Here is a 23,435-nt window from a genome sequence, read left to right on the forward strand (position 1 = left end):
GGAATCGCTCCTTCACACTCCTTTCACAGACTGGCAGGGAGGAGCCAGCAGACCCCCAGTTTTATAGAGAAGGAGCTTCTGGCTCAGAGAGGGCCAGTGGCCGTCCCAAGGTCTCAGCTCCAGCTTCCACCCACATTCCCAGTTCACTGCCAACCTAGACCCCCGGGAGATGACGAACGTACCATAAACCTAGGTGTGATGGCACACATGTGAAATCCTGGAACTGGAGATGCTGAGGCGGGGCTCATGAGTTAAATGCCAGTCTGGGCTACAGAACGAGACCCTGTATGGGTTGGAGAAGGGCTGTGGCATGAGCATTTTGGAAGGTCCAGACCGTTCTGTTATGTTGCTACACTATCATGACACATTGTCACTTGCTGTTCTGTCTACTGTTTTTGTTACATTGTTGTTATGCTATCATATTGTTCTATACGTTACATTTTATCACACTTACATGCTATGTCATGTCATAGTGTTGCTATGTAGCCCAGGTCAGCCTGGAACTCTTGACTGCAAGCCCCACTCTACCCTTACTCGCTACCTCAGCCTCTTGCGATCCGGATGACTGGCGTGCACTAGCTGACTAGACACTAGTACTTTCAAATCTTCCGGATGATGCCCCATGTTTTCTGTTGTGAGCACAACTGTGCATTGTCCCTCTGCTCCTCGGTGCAGCTCCCTCTGCAGCTTGATGCCAGCAACCCTGGACAGGGATGTTTGTGTCTGTGGCTATGCGCCTTCATTTTTGTGTCTGAGTCTAAGTACGACATAAAGGGAAGATGAAGAAGGACCACTTGCCAGTCTGGTGTGGTGTTTCAAAAATGCAGCTGTCACCCTACCACAGAGGACGTTCCTCTTCTGTCCATTTTAAAGATCAATAAACTGAGTCACTGAGGTTAAGTGGTTCTCAAAGGTCATCACAGATGGGAAGGGATCTTGTCCTAGTTGCCCTGCACTCTGTCCCTTACTCTGCTTTGTCCTCACTAGGACACAGGTGTCCTGGCGAAATACGAGCATTTTCCCACACTGGGCTTTAGTCCCCCCTGGGCATCACAGTCCCACATGGCTTCTCTGCTGGTTACTGCAAGCACATTTATTACACAGGGCAGAAGCCACCACAACACTCCCTGGGGCTGACACGAAGCCTAAGGTGGGATCAGGCACTCCTCACAGTCCTCCGTGAAGAGACTGTGCTGGCAACAACCCACCCATGCCCTCCCTTGCCATCAACGATCAAGTGACATCTTAACAGAGGAAGGGCAGGGGCTGAGGAAAGGATCGCCATCAGGGGTGAGGGAAACGGCCCAGCTGCTTTTCATCCATGTCACAAGATCCTGGGGGATGGAAAGAAACATCCATTCACCCCAGGCACAGAGGGCAGTGACAAATTAAAGGAAGGGTCTGCCCGAGTCCACCTGCCGAACCGCGTCCATCTGGTGACTAACAGGGACATGGCTGTGCCAGTTGGTTTGAACTGTCAACCTGGTATAACCTGGAATCATCTGGAAAGAGGATCTCCACTGAGGAACTGTCTGGAGAGGCTGGCCTCTGGTATGTCTATGGGGGGTTGCCTTGATTGTTAGCTGACGTGGGAGGACCCAGGCCACTGCAGGTGGCACCAACCCTTGGGTTGGGACCCTGGGCTGTCTATGAGTAGAGAAAGCTAGCTTGGTACTTAACATGGGTGCATTCAGTTCTCTGCTCCTGACAGTCCATGTGGTATGACCGGCTGTCTCCGGCTCCTGCCTCTGTGGCTTCCCCACATGGACGCTACTGGGGAAGTGTGAGCCAAACAAACCTTCTCTCTCCTAAACTTTTAGTCAGGAATTTTACCACAGCCACAGAAATGACACCAGGACAACGGTGAAGCCAAGGCAGCCACGTCATCAATCCCTACCCCATCGTGGGCGTGACCACAGTAAACTCAGGAGCACCCTTGGTTTACCCTCCACCTGTGCTAGCACTCCCAAGATCACACGCCACAGAAGGGTGTGTGGGTCTCCTGAGGGTCTGGGGGGCCCGCTGCCTCTCTGGGAGGGCGTGTGAGGACCTCCGCTGCTGTTGCTGCATTGGCTCTTCTGTAGCCCACTCCAGCCTCTCTGCTCCAACACACACCACATGTCACACCAGAAGGACGTAGTTCAGTTTCAACAATCCAAGTTCTGGAATTTAGGGTGTGGTACAGACCCTAGTTGGTCATTTACAGGAGACCAGGCCATTTGGGGTCTGGAAGAGCTTGCTTTCCTCTGGGAGCTGTTATCCCCCCCAGGCTACAAGGAGCACACACACAGCTCTGCACTCCTCGCCAAGCCAGCATCTGTAACAGTAACACACAAACCAGAACCCAGCACCCATTTTGGGCCTTATGTTGTTCTGAACATTCATGGGGCACCCCTTTTTGCAGGACCTCAGGGCCAAAGGCACTTTGTCAAAATGACATGGGTATCATTTGGGGAACAGAGCTGGGATCTGAACACAGGGAGTCTGTGCTTCCTTCCATGCCCTACATCACGGTGATGGACAGTCTCAATCCCAAAAGCCAAGTGCAAAATCTGGTAGCCTCTACACAACCCAGTTCCATCTCTCGAGACCTCTGCACAGACTGCTCCTGAGGACACAGAGCCAAAGTCACACAAACAACCTGTAGGGATTTGAACCACATTCTGTGTGTTGTTAGCTGGAGCAAAATGAGATGCATACACCACCTCCTTCTTTTTTAAATTCACGTGTGAGCATGTACAAGTCAGGAGCCTTGTCTGCTCCCTTTCAAACAGCATCTCTCATCGGCCTGGACCTCATCAACAAGGCTACGCTGGCCAGCAGGACCCAAGGATCTGACTGTCACTGCCTCCCCAGTGCTGGGATTATAAGCACACACCACACCATGGCTTTTTACCTGGGTGGTAGGATTCTAACTCAGGTCCATGTTTTGAACAAACACTTTATCATCTCCAGCCCCTACCTACACTCTACTTCTAACAGAGAACACTGTTGAAAATGAGCTAGCCATGTCACTTCCAGGAATCTACCTAAGGGAACAGGGAAACAGACATGTTCGCCCAGGCACCCTGACTGGTGCTTATGGAAAAAGCATCCAGTCTCAATGCAGAGACAATACATGACCCTACCTACGTCAGACAGTCGAAGGTGTAAGGCGTGTTGGGGCAGGGGAATGAGACAAGACTGTGTCCTTTCCTGCGGAGTAAAATACAAGGCTCACAGGGCCCCATCTCATCCCTCTCAGTGGCACACAGTAGGTGTTCAGTAAAAGCAGATGGCTGCCTGAATGAAGATGCTTTTCCTGGAATCTCAACCCTCATCACTCCATGCCTCTGCCTCCTGGGGATGCCTACAGTGCATCCTGGTGACAGAAGGAAGGGACCCCAGAACCACAGTTGACACTGGAGATGTCCAAACCAGGAACCTAAGAAAGCAAGGCACGACTTGGGAGCTGGGCAACAGAATGAGGCAGCAAGCAAAGGAGAAGCCCCAGCAGCTTCCATTCCCACATCCTGCAGCTCCAGCTGAGACCTTCTTCCACACACTCATCTATATTTATATCAGCGGATCTGTTGGTAGCAGGCTTGTTGCTGATCGTGTAAGATCTGAAGTTCACAGAAAACTGGCTTAGACACCCAGCAGGGAAGAAAAGCTGTAAATGAAATTTAAGTCACCCAAAAATCCTAAATCCACCCACTTCCTTCAAAGTAGCCCAAGGCATCAGGGTTTCTCTGTCTGTTTTCCTAGCTTCCTGGAATGAGGAACTCTTCACTGGCAGGGCTGTCCTGGGCATTTTAGGGTGCTTCAAAAACATTTCTGGCTCCTACTCGGGTAACAGCAACATCCAACCCCACCACCCACATCTGTGGCAATCAAAAATGTCTCTAGATATTGGCAGTTAGTATCACCCCAAGTTCAAAAGTGCAGCTTTACATGACAGTTTCCAGATGTTATCTTTCCTTTCTCTGCACCATCCAGATCTTGAAATTGCTAATTACCTTACCTCAAAACCCCTTCCACAGATTCAAAGGCAGTGGTAACGAGTCTTGGGTGTGGAGACATGAATACCACTGAGAATGTATCAGCACCACGGACAGAGCCTCATCCCAAAGCTGTTCCCTGCGGTGTTGTTTAGAACAGTCTGACCGAGGAGACAGTGGCAGGAGGCTCTCCACACCCCAGAAAGCAGAACATCACCAGATATTAACAAAAACCTTTTCTGGGGTTTCTGCCAATGCACACAGCACCGCTGTGAGAATTTAAACAAGACGCCCCTTTCTCAAGTTGTTAAGCCCATCTGTCAAAAGCTGTCAAAATATCTTCAATTTGTTAGAGCAAGACTCTTAAGTTCCATCAACAAATACACAGCTCTGTGATGCCTCTGGCGTGTGTTCTGCTACCTCTGTTCAGTGTACAACCTGCTAAACCAGACATGGTGGTCTGATGTGTTCCGATGACATGGAATTGTACTCAGAACTCTGTATCCATAAAAAGGTATGGAATGAGATGGATCAAAGCATCCTGGGAGTTCTTTGTGCATGGGGGAATGTCTACAGATTTCATATTCTTCTTTGTGCATTAGATATTCCATAAGTAAGAAGTTGGGCCTCTTGGAGTAGGTGACCTGGGAAGGAGCTATCTATGGGAGACTTGTAGGAAGTGACATGGGTGGAGTGGACGCCATTATGCAAACTGGCTGGGTCTACGGGACAGAGTGAAGGAGCAGAATGCAAGAGTGAGACCAAAGACACAACAGGGGTCAGGCCGCAACGCCTCACAGGACTCTGCAGCTCTGTGGTCTGTGCATTCTGGATGCTGGGTAACCACTTGAGGCATTTCCTTGGTCCCTGGAGGAGACATGGTCCCAACTGACTCACCTCTTCATGTCACCCTTTCCCACCCATACTGCAACAGCCAAGGGATTCCACTTTCAGTCCCATGGCTGAAACAAACAGATGAGATGTTTCCAGACTTTAATAACCTCTGTCAACAACGCTGTTAGCCTTCCCTACAGCGTCCCATGACACTCGCAGGTGTCACGGTGCAGGAAGTGACAAGCGCATGCTCTCCTCTGACCCTCAGGAGCAGCCTCGTTAGAGAAGCATGACAGACACACAAGCTTACTGGACTTCCAGAAGAAGCACTTAAGAGTGGGTTGGTACTGGAGAAGGCACAGCAGGGCAGAAACAGTATGGCATGATCCCAAGTCATTAGAAGAGCACATGTCAGAGACCACACACAGATCTTGCCCTGACTATGCTCTGACATCCAACAAACACCCATACACTGTCCTCTCACCTCTTCACCTTTGAGTGTAATCCCTTCAGCATATCTACTCATCCATGCACATAATAATCCTCACACCAGCCCATCCATCCACCAATCCATCCACCCATCCATTTATCTACTCTCCATCCATTCACCCACCCACCTATCTACCCATCTACTCACCCATATCTATCTACCCATCCATCCATCCATCCATCCATCCATCCACCCATCTACCTACTCTCTATCCACTATTCATCCATCCATCCATCCATCCATCCACTCACCCATCTATCTACCCATCAATCCATCTACCCATTTATCTACTCTCCATCCATCCATCCACCCACTCTACTTCTTCTTTTTTTTCGAGACAGAGTTTCTCTGTGTAGCTTTGAAGGCTTTCCTGGAACTCACTCTATAGCCCAGAATGGCCTTGAATTCACAGAGATCTGCCTGCCTCTGCCCCCTGAGTGCTGAGATTAAAGGTGTGCTCTGCCACCGTCCAGCTATCCACCCACTCTTCTATCTACTCATCCATCCTTCCATCCACTCATCCATCCATTGACCCACCTATCCATCCACACAACCACCTGTCCATCCAACCATCATTCATCTGCTCATTGACCACCCAACATCCATCCATCCATCCACTGTACATCTGTCTGTTCATCCATCCATGCACCTGTCTATGGTACTCTGGATAAGGATGATCCCTGTGGGTTCCGTTTTTGAACACTCGGGTCCCAGTGTGTGACACTGTTGGGGGAGTTTAGGTGATGCAGCCGTGCGGGAGGCAGTACACCACTGGGGGCGGGTGGGCTTTGAGAGTGGGTGGGCTTGCTCTGCTTCCATCTTGCTCTCTTCCTCGTGCTTATATCTGAAGATGTATCCTCTCAGCTTCCTGTTCCTGCTGCCATGCCAGGTGCTTGCTGCCAGGCCTCCCTGCCATGATGGACTCATTCCTCTGGAACAGTAAGCCCAAATAAACACTTCCTTCTCGAAGCTGCCTTGGTCATGGTGTTTTATCACAGCACCAGGACACTGTCCATCCATCAACGCACTCATTCAACATAACCGCACAGACCCCCAAGCCATGCAGCCATGATCCACAAGAGAAACCACTTCAGTGTGATTAAAAACAGATGGAATTGTCAAAAGTTCACACTCAAAAAACTTGCAAGAGCAGTTAAAGGCCACAAACCTTTCCAACTCTTTCCCATTTCTTCAATGCCCAAATAGTTTGAAGCCTTGTAACACCCTTGCAGAAGATGGTCTGTTCTTAGGGTTTTGAAGTGTCAAATACCTTGAAAAGAGGCACTCACAGGGGCAGGGTGAGCTACAGAGAAAGGATGTGGAGAGGAAGGAGGAACAGTGGGGGGTGAGGAGAGTCTGGCATTAGGTCACAGGGAACGGGAGGGAGATGATTAGGAACATACAAACAGATGGCTGAGAGGTGGGGAAATCTGGCCTGGGCTTGGGAACTGAGAGATTCTAGTATTACCACTCAGCAAGGTCTGGCGTAAAACTTGGTGGTGGAGCATGTGCGGGAGGTGCCGGGCTCCTTCTCCAGCACTTGGGGAAAAGAAAAGAAGACTGTAGCTGCCTTCCCTTCAGCTTAGATCCTGAAGCAACAGTGGATGAGCACAGCATAGAAGCCAAAAAATAAGATGAGAGGTGCCAGGGGAGAGTAGAGACACATGGAGCACCTACTATGTGGCGTCCACTAATCCAAGCACCGGGTCAGAGAAGCCCAAACACATCCATCATGCACAAGGTTTCTCCCTGCGAAAAGTCCATTATGCTGAGTGCTGCCCACCACAGAAAGCACCACATGCACTCATGCAGGCATCAGTCAGTCAGTCATCCAAGATGAGAGCCATTAAAATCCTGATACATAGACTGAGCGGTGCCTTTAGGCCACTGTGTGATGTTGCAATGGGCTATCACATGCTGGGTAACGTATAAAGAAAATAAATGCATTTCTCAGAGGTTTGGAGCCCAATATCAAGGCACATCTATGAGGGTCATCACGCCGCATCATCCCATGGCAGAGAGCAGAATGGCAAGAGAGCGAGCCAGAGAGGGCTGAGGAGCTGCGGGAGAGCCGTCCTGTCGCTGGGAGCCTAGTACCCCGACAGCAGCATCAGCCACTCAGAAAGAAGGGCAGAACTTTCAGGACCGGATCACTGTTTCTGTCTTTGCTGCACATGGGATGATTCCAGAGCAAGCACTCCACTCAGAAAGCCACGACCCTAATCCTTCATTTGGGGATCCTAGGCAGGAGGTACTCTGCCACTGAGTCTCTTCCCAGCTTCTAATGGAAGAATTTTAGGCAGGGTCTCTAACTCTGAGCCACATCCCAGCCCCTCACTGGAGGATTCTGGGCCAGAACTCAATGTCTAAGCCACGCCTCCACCTCTACCCTAATTACCCTACACAGCTCGCCTCCCAACCCCATTGTGCTGAGGATTAAGCTTCTGCACATGAACCCCAGTTTGCACACTCAGTGGCAGCAGAAGACAAAAGACAGAGTACAGGTGAGTCACGTGAGGTCACCCAGCCAGAGCTGGAGTCTGAGCCACAGCCACTACAGGACTCAAGCAAGCCCTCACTCTGTCCCTAAGCTCCTCCTTCAGCCACATCACCACCCAGGCCCAAACCATGGGTTCCCACGTACGCAGGTGGGCGTGGGGCTGACTGAATGACCCAGTCTTGCAGAAGAAACACTCGTGGACTATGAGGATGCTTAAGACCAGCCCGTGTGGTGGCTGGTGCCCTCTAAACGCTGGCAGCTCTCAGCTGATTCCAGCTGAGACTTGATGCCCATGCAGAGACTCAAAAAGACATCCTGAATTCATTCATTCCCTGACTCAGAAAGTATCCACTCATCACATCAGCACTGCTCCTTAAAACAAGAGAGACAGAGTCACATCAGACTGGAAATATCCCGAATGTACATCACCAAGGATGGACAAATGGCTGAACTCACCCAGAACATGAGAGCGGAGAAAAAGGGTAAATGACCTGCAGCTGTGTGCACCAGAAATGAAGCGCAGAAGCAGAGTGCAGAGGCTGGAGAGATGCTCATTGGCTAAGAGCACTTGTTGCTCTTGCAGAAGACCCGAGTTCAGTTCCCAGCACCCATATAGTGGCTCATAGTTCAATTCAAATGACTGATCACCTTGGAGAGCTTGGGACAGGGAGTGGACCATGGGGAGAAGTCCGTTTTTTCCAATTCAGGAGCGTGGCTCAGTAGCACAGTCCTGGCCTAGTGTGTACAAGGCCCGGGAATCCATCCCCAAATGAAATGAGTAACATCAGCAAATGTAATAACATGTATTCAGACCCTAGAGGTGCCGAGGAGTTACCACAATTGATTAATACCATGTCTGTCTTCAGATCATGGGATTCTACTTTTTTTTTTTTTAAACCGAGACTGTTCACACCACCTTCCTATCTTTATCCCTTGTGCAGTTCCTTGGACAAAGGAGCCCTGCCCTCGCTGAGCAAACAAGAAGCCTGAGGCAGCAGGTGTAAGGGATGGGGGGAGGGTCTGCAGCCAGGCTGCCTCCTGCCCATCCCCACCTGTTCTGGCTCTGTCCAAGCCTCTCTGCTCCCCCTCCCTCCTAATCCAGTCTCCTCTAGATGGGCTCCACAGCAGCAAGTACAAACCTCACAGTCCCCTCCCCCAGGTCTAAAAGGACAGACAACTGTACAGGTGAAGATCTCGAGAGTTTGGCTGGCCAGACTGACTAACCCCGAAGAGCAGGCTCGGCCCCAACATCTCTCCCTTAATTTAGGAGTGATGAGAGGCACTAAGGATGAAATCCAGGGCCTCCAGCATGGAGCACGTGCTCTCCACTGAGCCACACCCCAAAGCTTGGTTTAAGTTTTATGTTCACTTAATACATTCATTCATATAAAATGCAAAGGCCCAGAGTGTAAAGGCCACCTGGCAGTGTGAGTGCCACTCATGAGCACACCGTGACGAAGCTGGACTGTGTCAAAAGTTACAGGGGTTGGAGGTGGGAGCAGCTTGGTGGCAGGTTTTACCAACTACCAAACACTTTGAAGACCCAATACTCAGAAGCTAGGGCAGGAAGAGTGAGACCCCTTCTCAAAATAAGAGGTAAAAAAGAGTGTTGGTGTGCTGCTCAGTGGTAGAGCACATGGCGAGCATTGGTAAGCCCCTGCTCCCATGTCCAGCACTGGGGGAAAGGTGAGGGGTGGGGGTCGGAGAGATGGCTCAGTCGGTCAAGTGTTTGCCCTGCAAGCTTGAGGACCTGAGTTCAGTCCTCAGAACACACACAAAAGCCAAGCGTGGCGGCATGAGCTGGCCACTCCAGCACTAGGAAGGTAGAAACGGAAGGGTCCCCGGGGTTCACTGACCACCCAGCCTGTCCTCCTGGGAAAGCTCCAGGTCAAATGAGAGACCTTGTCTTAGAAAACAAAGTGATGGGACCTGAGGAACCACACTGGAGGTTGACCTCTGGCTTCCACACTCACTAAATAAATACATAAATAAAGAAATAAATAGTAAAAGCAAGACCCGTGCTGAACAAAAACCAAGCCATGCCTGATGGAAGCCAGATGACCAAACTTGACGTCAGCACTGGCTTCCTGGCAATGGCCTCTCATGGCTCCCTCTCAGCAGCTTCCAGAAGCAGTGTGCCTCCTCACAAAGCAACTTGGCTTTTAAGAGGGAGGTCACTGTCACCTGGACAGGCCTCTGTCACTGGATAAAACCCTGTCCTTTCTGTTGGGTATGAATAAGCAGCACTGAGCTGGATGTGGAGGCTCACATCTGCTGTTCCAGTGCCCAGAAAGCTGAGGCAGGAGGATCACAAGTTCAAGGCTAGCTTAGGTGGTTTAGTGAGACTCTGACTCTAAATAAACAGTAAAGAAAACAAAACTAAGAAACCCGCAAACAAAACCCGCCAGCCTAGAAAGAGTAAAGCCCTGAAACTGAACTGGGGGGACGGTTCAGTCAGCGAAGTCCCAGCACAAGCATCTGGTCCCCAGAACTCACACCAAATCCAGTGTAGTAGTGTTTAGTCCTGATGTTAGGGAGGTGGAGACAACGGGCCACTCCCTCCCTGGGGCTTACAGGCCAGCCTGGCCTAACTGGAGAACCCTAGACCCTGGAGAGAGACTGTCTCAAAAAATAAGGTGAACAGCACCTGAGGAACAACATCCAAGGTTGTCCCCAGGCGTCTACAGCCACTTCATTCATGTGTGCATACGAATACACACACACACACACACACACACACACACACACACACACACACACACACCATAGGATTTGAGGCCCTGGGTTCAATCCCCAGTACCCAAAAACAAGAATGAATCAATCAAGAGGCCAGCATCCTCGTTTGTCCAGAACCGATGGGCATCTCAAAAACCCAGGACAGACAAGTAGGGCTGGCAGCTCACACGGTCGTCCTATCTTGCTTGCCCTATCCCCAAGAATATTCCTTGAGTTCATCACTCTCTTAGATAATCAGGAGAGAGAGAGCAGGGAGTTTGGGCTGGTGCATTCAACATACTTTGTTTTGTTTGGGTTTCTTATACAAGGTCTCACTGAGGGCCCAGCCTGACCTTGAACTCATGACCCTCCAGACAAGTGGGTCCACCGCACCAAGAAAGCTTCCAAATTCTAACCCAAGATCTCAGCAGTGTTCTTCTGGTGGGTCTGCAATGCGCACCTAGGAATGGCCACAGAAGTGGCCCGAGCCCTTGGTCTCATTCTGAGCAGTCTCCTGAGCAGTTCTGAAGGACAGGACAAGGGGTGGGAGGAGGCTCCAGGAAGCTAATTACACAGTTCAAACCCTCACCCTGTCACCCCTGAGGAAGGGACTGAGCAGCGGAAGGGAAGTAATTTTATCTTAGACCGATGGGAATCGAAAGTGGGCCAAACAGGCATGAATTTTTTTTCTTTTTCCCTGAAAGCTTCTAGAAAGAACCAAGCATGCATGATGTCTGAGGGATATTCAAAACAGCAGTGTTCTGCCCGACATACCCACATGGGCTCATCTTGGGAACACAACACCAGGAAGTGGAGCGTGGAAGTCTGAGCCTATTATCCCAGCATTCAGGAGGCAGAGGCAGGAGGATAAGGACTTCAATGGCAAACCTCAGCTCTATATGGAATTCAAAACCATCTCAAACTCAAGAAAGAAACAAAACAAAAAACAAGCGGACAAACCACACAACAAAACAGCGCACCGAAGACAGAAGGACCCTGGGTTCCGCTCTTAGGTTTTGGGACTTTCTTGGCATGTCAGTTATTTTCTCTGCATCTCCCCCCAACCCCCAAAGCCTCTGAAGATGAAGCCCTCCCCTCACCACCCAAAGGGTGGAAACCGAGGCCCCAACCCCAGAGTTGGAGTGGCTTCAGAGAGTCTGACACTCAGGGTAGGTCTACCCACATGCCAAAGGATTGTCTGGCTATTGTTTTGTTCTATTGAGGTTTGTCTTTGTCTGAGTCGGGGTCTCATGCAGCCCAGACTGGCCTCAAACTGGCTGTGTATCCGGGGATGAACTTGAACTTCTGATCCTTCTCCTCCACCTCCTGAGTGCTGGGATCACAGGTATGTAACCATCCCCTCTGGGATCTTCAGTGCTGGGGGTGGAACCCAGGGCCTTGTGCATGTCGGACAAACGCTCTACCAGCTGAGTCACATCCCCAGCCCCTAAAGGGTTTTCTTCCCCCGTCTGTCCTCTTCAGGACGCATGGCCTCTTCCTCAGAGCTGATTCTTGGAAATGCATTAGCTGCATGGGAGCAGGGCTTCATTACAGACGAAGTACATGTGCGTTCAATTCTACAGAGACCCGGGTAACAGGGGTGCACGCCCCAAGCACCTGGCAGGTAGCCCCTGGTCTCTGTAGGTAGCTTTCCATCTCCAAAGGCCCTGTTTTCCACTGCCAAGCACCACTTAGGAGACCTTCCCTGGCTTAACAGCCTCACACACAGCCTCCAGGCCCTCTGCCCTGAAAATCCCAAACATGGAAATGTCAGCACAAGGGAAATCGTAGTGGCAGCAGATTGCTTGTAAGTGAAGACCGACTTTTCTTGCGGTCGCTCGACAAACATTTAAGGTGACTGTCAGCACAGCACCAATGTAACAAAGAAGAGAGAAGCCACACAGCCTGACTTTGCCCCTTCTAGGGTGAGCGCAGAGTGCCCTCGATCACACGCACATGTGGCATTTAACACAGCCACTTTTACCACTTCCTACGAAGCTCCGTGTCGGATCTCTCACCCGGAGGCCTCCCATGATTTGGAGCCGAAGACCTGAGGTCCAAGAGGTAACAATGGACAGTCTCCTGTGTGTAGCCACTGTGGAAGACAGTTTGGCCATCTCATCCCTTGCAAAGTTAAGCCTGCTCCTACCAGGAAACCCACCCATCCCACCCCTGGATATTTACCAAAGAGAAATGAAATATATCACCCCAGTGTTCCCAATAAAACCCAGACACCAGCATTGACAGCCGCTCCCTTTGTAATCGCCCACACTGGAGACATCCAAATGTCCTTCAGCTGGGACACAGGGGACAAACTGTAGCCCATCCACTGAGTACTGCTTAGCAATTAAAAGGGACAATATTGAAGGGTGGGGTGGCACACGCCTTTAATCTCAGCACTCAGGAGACAGAAGCAGGCAGATATCTGTGAGTTTGAGGCCAACCTGGTGTACATAGTGAGTTTCAGGACAGTCTGGGCTACCTAATGAGATGGGGATCCAGTGGGTGGAGGTGGAGATAGGCTCAGGCTACCTCAGACCTGAGTGAAGCCAGCCTCTGAAGGCTCAGTACTGCTGCCTATCTCCCAACCCTGCCTAACTCCCAATTTGATCCATTGCAATGGATCAAAAGACTTGGTCTCAAAATCTCAAGAGCTAGGGCTATAGCTCAGTGGTGGAGCTCTTACCTACCACGCAGGAGGCCCCGGGTTCCATCCATAGCACTTAAGCGGAAAAAAAGCTAGTGTACAATTCTATTTCCAGAACCTTCTAGAAAAAGAAAAACTACAGAATGGAGATGAGGTCGCAGGTCATAAGAGACTGGAGATGTGAGGTGCTGACTCAGAAGAGGAACAGGGGATATTTTGGGGAGATGGAGCTGTTCCCTATGTCAAATGGGACGCTCGCCCCACAGCCCCACACATCTGTCAAAACTCACCTAATAGTACACACAGAAGACAGAGCTACAAAGAGACCACACCTCCTCAACCTTGTTTTCCAAGTGGAAGATAAAAGTCAACAGGGTGTGTCGGGATGGCCTGGAGACCCCAAGCCCTGAGCTGGCAGCTAGGGGTTCCCCAGAAGCAAAATGGATACAATACCAGCTCTCTAGAGACTGAGACATCAGGGCCATGAGTTCGAGACCAACATGGGCTCTACAGTGGGACTTGTCTGTGTGTGTGTGGCAGTGCTCCAGGATGGAAAGGCAGAGTCCTGAACCACATCCCAAGGCGAATGACCACAAGAATTATAATTTTAATGAAATGAACCCTATGAAGTCGAGACCCAGCATCACTACCAGATAGGTGCTCCTCAGCTTATGGCAGAACCACGTCTAAAGAAACACTGACACCACAAACGGACACCACCCAATCAACTCTGCCACCCTTGGTATCCCACATATCCGCCACCACCCTTGCCGTCACTGGTCACCGGGCACTGCTGTTTGTTGTTTAGCTGCCCAGTATCACAAGCTGTCAACAGACCATATACTGCTAGCCCAGGATAGGACCACAATTCAGAATTCTGAGTATGGTACCTATTACCTGTGTGCCCCTTCTCCATCCTCCTGTTAAGTCAGTAAATCCTAAGTAACACCACGGCTAAGTCAGGAGACCACTGCCTGCTCGCCCCCCCCCCCCCCCCACCGGTCTCTGCAATATTCCTGGTGGGGCGCGGGGCTCATTAAACACACTAGTTTTTCTGCTTCAAAACCTACCCTGATGCTTGCCGAGTAGCTGCAAAGGAGCTGGGGTTTGGGGTTCAGTAGTAGAGCACTTGCCTAGCACGCATGAGCACCTCAAAAAAAATTACAGTCTCTGAGCCTGTTTGGTTTTGCCTCCAGATGGGCAGATCTTGGGGTTCTCAGAGATTTTTGGGTTTGGAGACTATGGATGAGGGATCATACCTTCGTGAAGTAAAGTTCCCAGTGGCAAAGCCAGACTAATTCTTATTTCCCAGATTTCCCCTCTGGGAATTCCTAGCAAGCAGATATAGTAAAAAAAACTATAATGCAGGACATCCCTTCACCTTGGTAGAACTGTCCAGAACATTCTACGCTTCAGGTCAGGCCAGGCGTCTGACTATGTGCTGTTACATCTCTCGAGGGTCTCATCACACTTCTCAGTTCTGGAGGAGAGCCAATCAGCCTGTGCCACAGGCTCCTGACTCCATGGTGACTCCGGGCTCCTTGAGTTTCTGCAAACTTGGACAAGTGTGATGAGGACAGGGATGTGTCAGCACACAGACCGGGCCCAGCACTGGAAGAGTCAGAATCTCACAGTGCAGAGGCGGCACACAGCATAAGGGGACCGGGAAGGCGACACTGACATCTGACGGAGCAGGTGGCATCATGAGGGACGCTCTAGGAAGTCTGAGATGGCCCTTGTGGAGTCAACAGACCCTAGCTCTGTGGAGGCCATAGGGCCCTTCTTATATTCCAGTCAGACTACCAATGAGTGGGGCCGCAGAGCAAAGGTGTATGCACTTAGGGCAGCTCTCTGAGAGAACAGGACAGGTTATAGATTGTCCTCGGAATTTCTTACCCGAATGCAAGAACAACTCTTACTTTTCACGACTGGCCTCCAGCCTGAGCTGCTGGGAGACAGAGAGGGATGGAACTGAGGTAGCAAACTGTCCCAATGTGGAGAGAAAGCTACACTGGCCCTGGCAGGTGGAAGGAAGTCTCCAGTGCCACAGTCAACTCCAGAGTCCTATAATCCCTCCCCTCCACAGACAGCAAAGACATCACTTTTCATATTGCCCCACAACCTTCAGTAAAGAGACTTCTAAAATGGGCACCACACATCAAAAACTCATGGGGCTGTTCCACTCAAAGACGAGCTCAGAGGGGAAACTCCATAAAGAGATCACCTCTAAGGGACCTAGGATAAAACATCCACAAGGCCACCACACAATAATATTCAACACGTCTGCAGCATGAGAAAACATCTCAAAGACACAGAGAAGCCAGGTACAAAAGAATACTTTTCCAATCCCGTTTACATGAGGCTCAAAAGGTTAGAAGAACCAGGGAGGTCAGCTGATCTTGTTGTGGTGTGGCCAGGAAGGGGAAGAGGGAGGTCTTTCGGCCTGGAGGCTGAGCGGCCATCAATGTTGCCAGACCCAACTCTTACACTTGCCTGTATGCATCCTACAGTTTACTCTAAGAAGTTCTGAATGTATTTCAGCTGTAAAGGTCTTGCCCATCATGTGTGAGGCCCTGATTCCATCCCCAGCACAGCATAAAACTGGGGTGTGGTGGCTCACATGATAACTCAATCACACAGGCAAGCCTGGACTGCATGAGACCCTGCCCCGCCCAAAAAATAATAATTAAAAAAAAAAAAAAGTTTAGAGGCCGGGCGGTGGTGGCGCACGCCTTTAATCCCAGCCCTCGGGAGGCAGAGCCAGGCGGATCTCTGTGAGTTCGAGGCCAGCCTGGGCTACCAAGTGAGTCCCAGGAAAGGCGCAAAGCTGCACAGAGAAACCCTGTCTCGAAAAACAAAAAACAAAAAAAAAAAAAAAAAAAAAGTTTAGAGAAATTGCTTAAGTGTTTATTTTTTCAATGCCAATAGCATTTGGGTTTTGTTTTGTTGTTTTAAGTCAGTGTTTTCTGTGGTGTCTTGACTCCCAAGCAAGTCTGCTTTCTCTCCTCCCACTGGCCTGAATTTCTTGATGGAACGGCCTCAGGTCCTCTGTCCCTCCCTCCCTGCCCCTCCCGGAAGCAGCTCCATGCATGATGACCTGGCTTGGAGACTGGCTAGGCCTAGGATGGGAAGCGCCCCCTTCCGGAGTGGGGCTGTATAATTCTTCAGGCCAAAAGGGGAACAGAAGCTACACAGAGAGGGCGGGAAACTGTACACACTCACTCCAAAGCTACCCAGAGCAAGTGAGGCCTGGGCTAGCCACCAAACAAGGCTGGAGTGCTCTCAGGGTGCCCCAGGCTCAGCGAGCTACGCCTCTTGTGAGGGCTCATCACCTACAGCTCTCAGAGCTGCCGGATCTAGGATGAACGGGGTGAGCTAAGGACAAGAGAAGGGCTCCCCAGCTCCTCTGCTTCCTCTTGGAAGGCTGCAGGAGGGGGAAAGCCATTTAACAGGAACCCATCAGTACAGTGGTCTCTCCTCATGTCAGCCCCTAGAACCATCTGAAGGCATGTTCTCATTCCCTGACATCCTCCAAGCCCCAGTTACTCATTCCAGTATGGGTACTAAAGTCATATGTCCTCTGAGCATTTTCCTGGGCTGGGAGTGTTTGGGAGGGCACACTGCCAACCTTCAGGATCAAGCTTGGCAAGGAGGAATTCAGGGGGACAAATTCTGGCACCTATCTTAAGCACCAATAACATTGTGGTTACAGAGACACCCCTCAAAAAGAGGCCTTCCACTACACAGATCTTAATTTTCACCAGCCTCCAAGTAAACCACTTGCTCCAAAACCTCATGCTCTCTTGGTATAATTTCACAGCCCCAGGAACCGACCATCTGGAGCCCCCAGAAGAGAACGCACCCATTCGTGCTCTTCAGCGACTCCAACAGCCCAAAGGGCCCAGCCAGAGATGGGCCCCACCCCTTACACGAGCTGGCGACCCTGGCAAAGTCGAGGCACCTGCCCGGCCCATGTAATTTTGGCCCTCAATGAACTGGAGCCTGAAAAGAGGTACATTTGGGCATGGCAGGGTGGCCAGCCAGCCTGGAGAGCAGGGTGTGTCTCCCCCCACACCGGGAATCTGGGTCATGCTTAGATGGCAGAGAAACCTCTACTCTACCCACCCGCGCCTGCCTGCATCTCCCCAGATGCTGAGCAAGCCCTCTTCCAGGTTTACGGGAAGCTGAGGACTTCAAGAAATCAGGGGCACTGTGTGTCGAATCACTCCTCAGCAGAGGAAAGGGGGCCCTTGGCCTTTTTCCTCTGAGCGTTTCATGGAAGGGAGTGTGGTGGGGGGTGCCTACCTGCCCAAGATGTCCATATGGAGGCAGATCCTCTTGGTCTTCCCTCCCAGCTTCCCAGGGAGTTAGAAGCCAAACCCAACCAAGTCCACAAGCAGCCCTTCAAAGGGGCCCCACTGCTCCTTCCTTCTGCCTCCTCTCATACTGAAACAACCCACCTCAGGTCTTCCCAGGCCATGGGCCTCACCGGGTGGGTGGGATTATGTTTCTTTACACCCCAAAAGATAATGCTAAAGGGGTTCTGACCTGTGACAGAAGGAACAGGACTTGTACACACGGGGTCAGAGGAAGAGTCCCCAAACCACTAAACAGGACAATCCTCAGATGCAGCTGGCGGCCCACCCAGAGCCACTGGCTGAGCCTGGGATGACTTCTGCACCACCAGGCCACATGGTGTCCCATGCCTAGGCCTGAGGCTCCCAGTAGAACACCAGGGTTGAGGGGTCGGGATCCTATTCTATAGATTTGATGGGGGGGCCACTTGTGGGTTTTCCCACCCTGTAACCTAAAGCGTCCAGGCACTGGCCCAGCTAGGGCGCCATCGGAGGAAGTCAGACCCCATTGGAAGAGCCCCCATCAGTGTCCCCGAGCGACCCAAGACCCAGACCTTCGGTCTTTGCAAGGAACCACTCACTCCCCCAGTCCCAAGCCTCCCAACTACTCGCAGGCTGGCTCTGCAGCTGCAGCCCAGCAGGCCGGGAGGCTGCTTCCCTCAGCTCCCGGGCCCTCAGCTCCTGCCCCTGGCCGCCGAGCAGCCCCCCAGCTCCCATCAGCCCCCAGGTCTCTCTCTCTCTCTCTCTCTCTCAGCCCTGCAGAGGGAGGAGGAGGAAGAGGAGGAAGAAGAAGAGGAGGAGGAGGAGGAAGAGAGGAGGAGGAAGATGAGGAGGAGGAGGAAGATGAGGAGGAGGAGGAGGGGGGGAGGCGCAGCCGCCCGGGCTGGGGCAAAGGATATGGCCATTCCGTGATCTTTTTGGCGTATTTTCTCACCACGTTGTCTTCACTGAAGAGGAACAGGGAGCGGTTGACCGTGAGGCAGTTCTGGCGGACGGGGATTGGGTTGTAGAGGGCCATGGTCCGCGCTCTCTGCGCCATCGACTGCTTGTACATCCTCTGCGCTCCGGGCTGCCCGCCCTGCCGGCTGCCCCCGGCTCCTCGGCCGCCCGCGGCGCCCACGACCACCCCGGCGGCCGGCCCTGAGCCTCCTCCGCCTGCGCCGTAGCGGCCCGGCATCTCGTCTCCAAAGCGGGCCATTCTGCAAAGAGCAAAGGGCCTCGGGTTACGCGGCGGCTGCTGTTGCTGCGGCGAGCGCTGCGGAAGCCACGGCCACCGCCACCACCACCACCACCGCCGCCGCTGCTCAGGTTGGCCGGGCTGTGGGGACGGCGGCTGCACCTGCGACTGCGGAGACGCTCCACGGCCCAGCCCATCGGGCGGCGGCGCCCGGCCTCGGCTCGGGGGGCTCACGAGCGGGACGGCCCGGCAGAGCCGGGGAGCGCGGCTCGGGACATGCCGGCAGAGGCGGTGACCCCGGGTGGGAGGAGGGGTGCGGGGGAGGGCGCGGGGGCGGGGCGCGGGGGAGGGGCGCGGCAAAAATAACCGGGGACGCGATCCAGGCGATCCCCGGCCACCCACTCCGGAGAGGAAAAAATTTTTTTCAGTTAAAAAAAAAAATCAGTTTAAAAAATATATAGTGTAAAAAGATCAGTTTTTTTTTTTTTAAAGCAACGGTCCAATGCACACCCCCTTTAAAACGCGAAGTCTAAGCGAAGGACGTCCCCCCTCCCCGGGACGCAGCGACAAGCTTCAAATTCCTCGGAGGTCCGGGTCAGCTTGGCATCTTGCTAAAGGCGTGGGCTCGGCCCATTTGAAAAAAAAAAAAAGAAGAAGAAGAAGAAAATTAAATAATAAATAGCCAAAACCAGGTCTTTGCTACAGGAGGAGGGTGGCAGAGAAGGATCTGTCCGTCTGTTTTGCTGACTTTCCTAGATCTGGAAAGATAGAAAATTCCTGAAAACGCTGCAGCCCCTCCCCCAAATCCAACCCGGCTGGAGAGCGGGGGGCGGAGGAGCGGGGCGCAGGGGCGCGGCGGAGCTCGGAGGCGTCAGGGAGCCGCTGGTCCCCGGCTTTGAAAAAAGCCGATCTGTTTTCCTCCTGATTCAGCAGCCGCCGGCTCCTCTGCGCGCGGAAGCGTGTGTGCGCGCAGCCAGGCGCGGCGCAGCCTCGGCCGGGGGGAAATTGCAGCAGCGCAGTCTTGAAAATTCCCCACGGGGGGAAGGAGGCGAGAGAGCGAGCGAACGAGCGAGGGAGGGCGGTGCGCGCCGCTCGGCAGCGGCTCGGGCTGCGGCAGAGCCAGGCAGCATCCCCACCCCCGGGCGCCTCCCTCCTCTCCCCCTCCCCCAGCTCCGCTGAAAGAAGAGGTGCGAGGAGCGAGCTGCCCGGTCAGCAGCCGGAGCTAGACCTCGGCCCTGTGCCCTGGAGCAAGACCCACCCGGTGACGCGCGCAACCAATCACCGGCGCGGGAGCAGGCGCGGCCGGGCGCAGGGGGAAGTCGGGACAGAGTCCTCCCGCACAGAGGACCTTGCCTGCCACCCGAGGTCCGCGTCGCTACCTAGAGCCCAGCGGGAAGGAAGAAAGTTAAGAACCGAGGGCTTGGTCTCGAGACTGGTGTGGGTGGCCGTCGCTGAACAAATGTGGGTCTTTTAAGTAAAAGACAATTTTTGCGAGCTGGAAGGAAGGTTTGGGGCACTTCTGGGAGGGCTGCGGGTCGCAGGGGGCCGTTCCAAGTTAATGTTTAAACCGCCCTGGAGACCCTGGCGGGAGCACCTGTGAGCTCCCAGGAGCAGACCACTCACCGAGTGCTAGCGTGCTGGGCAGGGCTGCCGGGCTGGCATTGGCATGGCCCCATCTCTACTAGGCACTTGGATCACCCCCACCTGCTTTTTTTTTTCTATTTGGAAATTCCATAAATACAGAGAAAAGGCCGGGCGGTGGTGGCGCACGCCTTTAATCCCAGCACTCGGGAGGCAGAGCCAGGCGGATCTCTGTGAGTTCGAGGCCAGCCTGGTCTCCAAAGCGAGTTCCAGGAAAGGCGCAAAGCTACACAGAGAAACCCTGTCTCGAAAAACCAAAAAAAAAAAAAAAAAAAAAAAAAAAAAAAAAAAAAAAAAAAAATACAGAGAAAAATACATAAAACGCAAATGAATAGGTTGAGAAATTGCTGCATAATGAGCCCTTGTGGATGACAGCGCCCCAGAAACCCTACCACAGGCCTACTATACAGGGGCGGGTCCCATTATAGCCACTGCCTGGCCATTCTTTTAGCTTTATGACCTTGGTATGCCTTCCTCAGCAGGAGTTGTGTTTGACTCCTTTTGACCCCATAATAAGCATCATTTTGCAGGATCTGGTTTCTTGGGTTCATCGTTTTGTCTTTCAAGCTCACCTGCTGTCACCCATAGCTGTAGGTGATACGTTTTCTTTGCTGTATACTACTCCGTGGAAAGATCAGTCCGCAGTTTGTTTGACCACTGTCTTTTCCATGGGCATCTGGGTTCTTTTGAGTTGAGCCCACAGCACAGCATTGCCTGAGACACCATGTGCATGAGAGCATGCTTGCCTGTGGACTAAGGTTATACACAGGTAGCATTTCAGGCTCTATTCATGCAGTATCTTCAGATTTACAAGATGTGGAACTGTCTTCTAAAGCATACATACCAAGACATAATTTTGGGAGCCAGGAAGGTGGCTCAGCTGGAAGAGTACAGGCTGCTCTTCCAAAGGACCTGGGTTCGATTCCCGGCACCCACATGGTGGCCTACAACCATCTGTAACTCCTGTTCCAGGGGATCCAACGCCACCTTCTGGCCTCCTTGGGCACCAGGCAAGCACGTGGTGCATGGACATGTGTCCCAGCAAAACACTCATTCACATAAAATGAAATTAAAAAGTTCTAAAAGAAGGAGTCAATTTCAGGGAAGAGCAAGATGGCTCATTGGGTAAAGGGGCTTGCCACCAAGCCTGTGGACTTGAAGTGGATTCCCAGGACCCACATAGTGAAAAGAGAAAACAGTTCCCACAAGCTCTTTTCTGACCTCCACAAACGTACACCCACATACAATTAAACATACTTTTTTTTAGTTATAAAGGAACACTTTTTATAGATGCAGGCTTGTCATCCCAGTGCTGAGGCTGAGGCAGGAGGATGGAGATTGATCATGAATTTCACTAAGTGTATGTAGACTGGAAAAGGGAGAGGCTGAGGAGGCAAATCTTGAGCTGGTTAAAGCCTGCTTGGCCCACACACTCATCAGTGTCTGAGCTCATTTGCAACATTCTAGAACGGTGAAATGTCTGTATATAAATTCCTAATTCTGTGCCTTTGGAGGGGCACTTTTAAGATTTTTTTAAAATTTGTCAAAACAAGCCAGGTGTGGTGACACACGCCTGTCATTCAATAACTCAAGAGGCAGAGACAGGAGGAGTGCTGTAAGTTCAGTGACCGACAGTCTGGGTTACAGGGTGAGTTCTAGGCTACTCTGGGAGACAGTGTCAAACCCCGCCTCAAAAAAACAAAAAACAACAACACAACAGTGTATAAATAAATCCCAACAAAGAATTTGATGCAGCGCACTCAGACTGTGGTTAAAGCGCAGGGCAGACCTGTGAGAGGACTCAGGCACTCTCCAGACACTGATGCTGTTATATCCCACATCGGTCTACGTCTCACCATCTCAAGGTGAAACAGGAAGCCATTGCCTGAGCACGGATTCAGAGGGTCAGCCCCGGGGGACACGGGGGTGAGTGTGAGGTGAGCTTGCACCACAAGGGGCCTTGCCCAGAAGGCTGTTGAGATCCATCTCCCCCTGCAGGGGTCTCTGAAGGCCCTGGAGCTGCTCAGGCCAGAGTAGACCTGGAGGATGGAATCCCAGGGGAAAACTTCCAGAGATTCTCCATTTGTGTGTGTGCATTACATGTGTATGTGCACACACACTCATGCACATGTGTGTAAATGCACATGGAGGCCAGTGGACAACTGTGGATATTTTTCATTAGATGCCATCCACCTTTTTAATTAATAAATTGACTGACTGATAGATTAATGGGGGAGCAGAGGTTGGCATCAGGTGTTTTCTTGATTGATCCCCACGTTTTGAGACAGGATCTCACTGGTCTGCAGCTTGCCAAGTAGACTAGACTTCAAAGAACCTTCCAGACCCCGCCTCCCCAGCCCTGGGAGTGTGGCACCACACCCTACTTCTTACTCAGGTTTTGGAGAATCAACTCAGGTCCTCATGCTTGAAAGGCAAGGACTTAACCAGCTCAGCCACGTCCCCAGTCCAGTAGTCCCATTTTACACATGTAAACACTGAGGCTGAGAAAGGCTGAAAAGCTCACCTAACTCACTGCCATGAGTCTAAAACCCGTAGATGCCATGCTACACAGAGGACCATCTGATATGCACTTCAAAAAACAGACTGTCTATCAATGCTAAACATCTGAACAGGCTGTGAGCAGTGGGGCACTCCTGGATCTGTGTCTGTTATTACTGTTGTTAGTGTGTGGGGCACACATGCCACAGCTCCCGTGTGTGGGGGTCAGAGGATAATTTCGTGACATTGGTTCTCTCCTCCCACCTTTCCATGGGTACCAGGGATAGAACTGGGTCATCCGGCTCTCACAGCAAGCACCTTTCCCTGCTGAGCCCTTCTCTGTGTGTGTCTAAGAAGAAAGAGGACACACGTTTGTGGTCATGCCAGGGTGCTGTTTGTGTGGGGGGCATGCACCTGCCGAGTGGCAGTCAGAAGAAAACTTGCCGATGTCGGTTTTCTCCTTTACCATGTGGGGCCCGGGAAACGAACTCCATTTGTCAGGCTGGGGCAGCGAACACCGTCCCTGCTAAACCATCTTGTCAGCCCAGTCCTGGATTATATGTATTTATTTTTATTTTATGTTCTTGGTGTTTTGCC

The 23,435-nt window shown here is 51.8% G+C and overlaps 1 protein-coding gene across 12 annotated transcripts in view; it reads right to left on the bottom strand.

Moving 5' to 3' along the window:
* The window catches only part of Cacna1a (calcium voltage-gated channel subunit alpha1 A), a 230,576-nt gene extending 210,465 nt beyond the window's left edge, over positions 1-20,111 (bottom strand). For 11 of the 12 annotated variants that reach the window (XM_052726793.1, XM_052726790.1, XM_052726787.1 and 8 more), the window contains exon 1: positions 18,421-18,720. In XM_052726793.1, the coding sequence (XP_052582753.1) occupies positions 18,421-18,719 (299 nt within the window). In that variant the 5' untranslated portion in view covers position 18,720. Of the gene's footprint in view, positions 1-18,420 lie in introns of all 12 variants that reach the window. The other variant, XM_052726797.1, reaches the window with a different exon arrangement.
* Between the last annotated feature and the right edge of the window lie 3,324 nt (positions 20,112-23,435).

This window comes from Peromyscus californicus, unplaced genomic scaffold (genome assembly GCF_007827085.1).
Source record: "Peromyscus californicus insignis strain IS unplaced genomic scaffold, ASM782708v3 Scaffold_8__1_contigs__length_139910024, whole genome shotgun sequence".
Taxonomy (NCBI): Eukaryota; Metazoa; Chordata; class Mammalia; order Rodentia; family Cricetidae; genus Peromyscus; species Peromyscus californicus.